Genomic DNA, 4,212 nt, shown 5'->3' with positions numbered 1-4,212 from the left:
ATTTTTTCAAAATATTAAATTGATTTATATATTAGAAATATAATATAAATAACAAAATTTTACAATTTCAAAAAAAATCATATTTTTACGTTATAACACCAAGAATTATAGATAAAAATAACCAATTGGTTTATGAATTGGTTTAGACTTAAAGTTCTCACTACAGGCAGGTCATGGGAGGGAGTCCAACGAACAATAGTTTGCAACTTTGCAAACACCCTCTCTGTATATCTCATGTTACAGAATCCATCAAAATTCGTCATTTTAATCACTTCTCTTGACGCATGTTGGAGAGAGCCCATCTAACAATAATTTGCGGGTGCCGTCACTGTATATCTCCTGTCACTTGATTGGGACGAGTGTTGAGTAAACTCTTTAAAGTGCATGGTAAATTGATAGTTATAGTTAGTTCTCATTTTACTGTACATGATTCCACGGATCATAAGAGACTTATTTTTACTTTATTTAGAAAACTCAAAGAAATATTTCAAAATGGAATATAGTTTAGTCCATGGTTACTCATTTTATTATACATGATTCCGCGGATCATAAGAGACTTATTTTTATTTTATTTAGAAAACCCAAAGAAATATTACAAAATGGAATATAGTTTAGTCCATAGTTGCTGAATTTGAATTTGGTATATAAAAAATTAGACCCTCTAAAATTTAATAGAGAAAAAATTAAAAACTACATATCTTAAAAATATTAACTTTTTTTCAAAATTAAAAAAAAAAAAAAATTGAAATGAACTAAAATTATATTCAAAACTATAAAAAAAAAAAATCATTAAATATTTCCTTCACAATTTTTGTTTTCTTACGTCCAATATTACTTTTTTTTTTTTTTTTTTTTTTTTTGTCTATTTAAGATGATCTAAAAAATAATAAGAGAAGAAATGCATACAATTTATTTATATTGTAAATTCGAAATTTGTAAGTAAAATTTAATAAATAAGATAAAAATAACTCGACATTGTAATCAAATGCAAAGAATGAGATATTAAATATAATAATAAGCATTCATTAGTATTTACATATCATGAAGTTTATTTCTGGTGTTCATATTAATTCAGGAATAAATGTGTATAGATTAATCTTTGTGATAAACCAGGAAAATGAATTCCCCAAATAAAATTCCATAGCAATATTCTTCATTTTAACATTATAATCACTAACGTCTTAAAAAAACTATAAATAGTAAAAAGAATATGTTTTAAATTTTTTACAGCTTTTCAAATATAAAACTTACTCTTCCTTCACAATATTACTATCTGAAATTTATTACTTTTTTTATTATCTGAAATTTAATATTATTTTTTAACTGTTATCCTTTTTTTTTAACAATATTAAAATACCACATTTACTATTTTTAAATACTATTTTTTTAATATATTTTTGCCTCAATCTTTTAATTGAAAAACTATTCATTTTTATTTTTTAATATAAATCTTTTTATTAATAAAAAAAATCCATACTATATTAAATTTAAATATAAAACTTCATAATATAAAAATGCATACCATATTAAACAACTTAACGAATTACGAATCATATTCACGAATTTTCGATTTTTTTTTGGCTATGGCGGAATTTCGTAACTGTGGTTTAGTCTAGTTAAATTTAACTAGATTTTTTATTTTGAAATTTTTTCAAATAAGGGCTAGTTCAAACACTCAACCAAAAAAACAAAAACATATATATATATATATATACATTAAAAATAGCATTTACCCGAATATTTTTTTTTTTTTTAAATCTTTCAAAATCAAAAGAAAACGAGCTAGTTCAAGCTTACCTGAATTTTTTTTTTTTTAAATCTTTCAAAATCAAAAGAAAACGAGCTAGTTCAAACACCTCAAAGAATAAAAAAAAATACATGAAAAATAACACCTACTTGAATGAAATTGTTGGCTTCTTTAAGAAGAAAGTCATGATACTGCTCAATGTTCATCTGTGCCCTTCGAATTTGCAGCGTAAAGAAGGTGACGACAAGGTCGTTAGTTCCCATGCTACATATGAACAGAGCATTTCTTGTAATGTCTGATGCGTTCTTTTCTCCAACAACATCTGCCAATCTCCTCCGGTAATCCTTGAAGTGCTGCATTTGCTTCCATAAAGGCAATCCAGACTGCAAAACATTCTTTAATTATATTGTTCAGGATCAAGTACCAGTACCAGGGCTGATGTTCAACTTATTGGGATTCAAGTTAGCGAAAAAAGATGATGAAGGTGATAATTAGAACATACAGCGATCTCGGCCGTGAGATTGTCGTACCCAGATCCTCCTGAAGCAAAGCTTACACCCGTTATAATGTCTTGGAAAGTTAGGTTAGGGTCTAAATATGCCGGTAATGTCTCTTTCAACCCTAATGCTGCAGCTGTAATATATTTAGAGTGAAAACTCACTATTCATATATAATACATATGGGTATTCATGAGCTTACCAATAAAATAAAATCCGTTGTTGTTCGTGGCTTTTCGCAGAGGAAGTCAAGCATGTTAAAAATTTAATTATTTTTGTAGTACGAGTTCTTTAAGAGTTGGTTAAATTTAGAAAGACAAATTGAGTGTTGAGTGAAGTAGAGTTAACTGATACATGATTTTTAGTGTGTGGTTGTATGTTAAGATATTTTTGGAAAGTAGCTAGTTGAAAAAGGTTAAATACCTTTCACCAGGTTCATTGTAAGAATCAAGTTTTGTGTAATCAATAGAACAACAACAAGAATCATGTTTTGTGTAATCAATAGAACAACAGCACCTCCTGTTTTATGTGTGAATTCATGTTTTGTCTCTTCTGCTTTTCCATCAAATTGGTATTAGAGCGAAGGAAGAATCACAAGATCCGTCGTTTATGTGTGAATTCATGTTTTGCCTCATCTGCCTTTCCAACAAATTAATATCAGAGTGAAAGAAGCATCACAAGATCCGTGGTGTAGTCAAAATAGGGCCAAGACCATAGTTACCAAATACCGCCGAGTCACGGTTAAAAATACGAAAATTCCCTGCACCATTCGAATACTGAATAGTTCGATAAAATTCGATCTGGTTTGTAGTGTAGGTGCTTAAAGATTTGGGCGATCTGGTTTGTAGTGTAGGTGCTTAAAGATTTGGGCGCATGTATGGCTCATTACCTAGCATAGTTAATGGTCGTAGATGGTTTATTCGCCAAAGAACAAACAGATTGCTGCGGTATGGCATGCTGCAGAGAAAAAAAAAATTGTTGCAGTTTGGTACGCAGTAGAGAAAAACAAAAATTGTTGCGGTATGGCATGCAACATGCAACAGAGAAAGACAAAAGATTTAATATTAAATATTATTTTCCTGTTAGATTTTTCCCACTCACAGAAAATGAATGGAAGTATTTAAATTAGAAAATTATAGTTATTTTCTGGTTAGATTTTTTCCACTCACAGAGAAGGAAATGGAAGTATTTAAATTAGAAAATTTCTTTTTTCAAAAACAAGAAGTTGATTTTTTATAAAATAAATTTGAATATTAACTTTCTAAATAGAGAAGGACTTTACATTAATAAATCTTTGAAATCAAAGAAAGAATATAGGTTTTTGAAAAGAGTATATGGTTTGGAGGGAAATGCACAGAAAGATATTTTTTGGTTAGATTTTTCCCACTCATAGAGAAGGAAATGGAAGTATTTAAATTAGAAAATTTCTTTTTTCAAAGACAAGAGGTTGATTTTTCGATAAAATAAATTTGAATATTATTTTCTAAATAGAAAAGGATTTTGCATTAATAAATTTTTGAAATCAAAAAAGGATATAGGTTTTTTAAAAGAGTATATGGTTTGGGGGGAATGCACAGAAAGAAACGGAAGTACCTAAACTAGAAAATTTCTTTTTTTTTTTTTAACAAGAGATTGATTTCTCTATAAAATAAATTTGAATATTAATTTTCTAAATAAAGAAATATTTTACATAAATAAATTTTTGAAATCAAGAAAACAACATAGGTTTTTGAAAAGAGTATATAGTTTGGAGGGAAGAGGTGAGTGTAAATTCTTTTTGAGTGGATTTGATTCTGAGGATTTTTTATTATATACAGTGATAAATTATATAAAATTCAAAATAAATGAGAAAGAAGATAGCTAAAAATATTTTAAAAATATATTATTTAAAAAATGTTTAAAAGGTGTATTATCGAATTTTTTTCAAATTGAAATTTTTTCATTCGAATTTTTATCGTCTCGAATTTA

At 27.5% G+C, this 4,212-nt stretch overlaps 1 protein-coding gene across 1 annotated transcript; it reads right to left on the bottom strand.

The window, feature by feature from the left end:
• Positions 1-1,752: 1,752 nt before the first annotated feature.
• On the bottom strand, positions 1,753-2,683 carry LOC149203864 (GDSL esterase/lipase At2g42990-like). The gene is made up of 4 exons (XM_089402012.1): positions 2,668-2,683; positions 2,250-2,380; positions 1,897-2,130; positions 1,753-1,758 (listed from the first exon to the last, which is right to left on the bottom strand). The coding sequence occupies exons 1-4, from the start codon at positions 2,681-2,683 to the stop codon at positions 1,753-1,755; spliced, it is 387 nt and encodes a 128-aa protein (XP_089258138.1).
• Positions 2,684-4,212: the final 1,529 nt, after the last annotated feature.

The sequence above is a fragment of the Pinus tabuliformis genome, chromosome 2_1 (genome assembly GCF_031772625.1).
Source record: "Pinus tabuliformis cultivar Carrire ecotype Pingquan chromosome 2_1, CPIR1, whole genome shotgun sequence".
Taxonomy (NCBI): domain Eukaryota; kingdom Viridiplantae; phylum Streptophyta; class Pinopsida; order Pinales; family Pinaceae; genus Pinus; species Pinus tabuliformis.
This window is presented reverse-complemented; position numbering and strand designations above follow the sequence as displayed.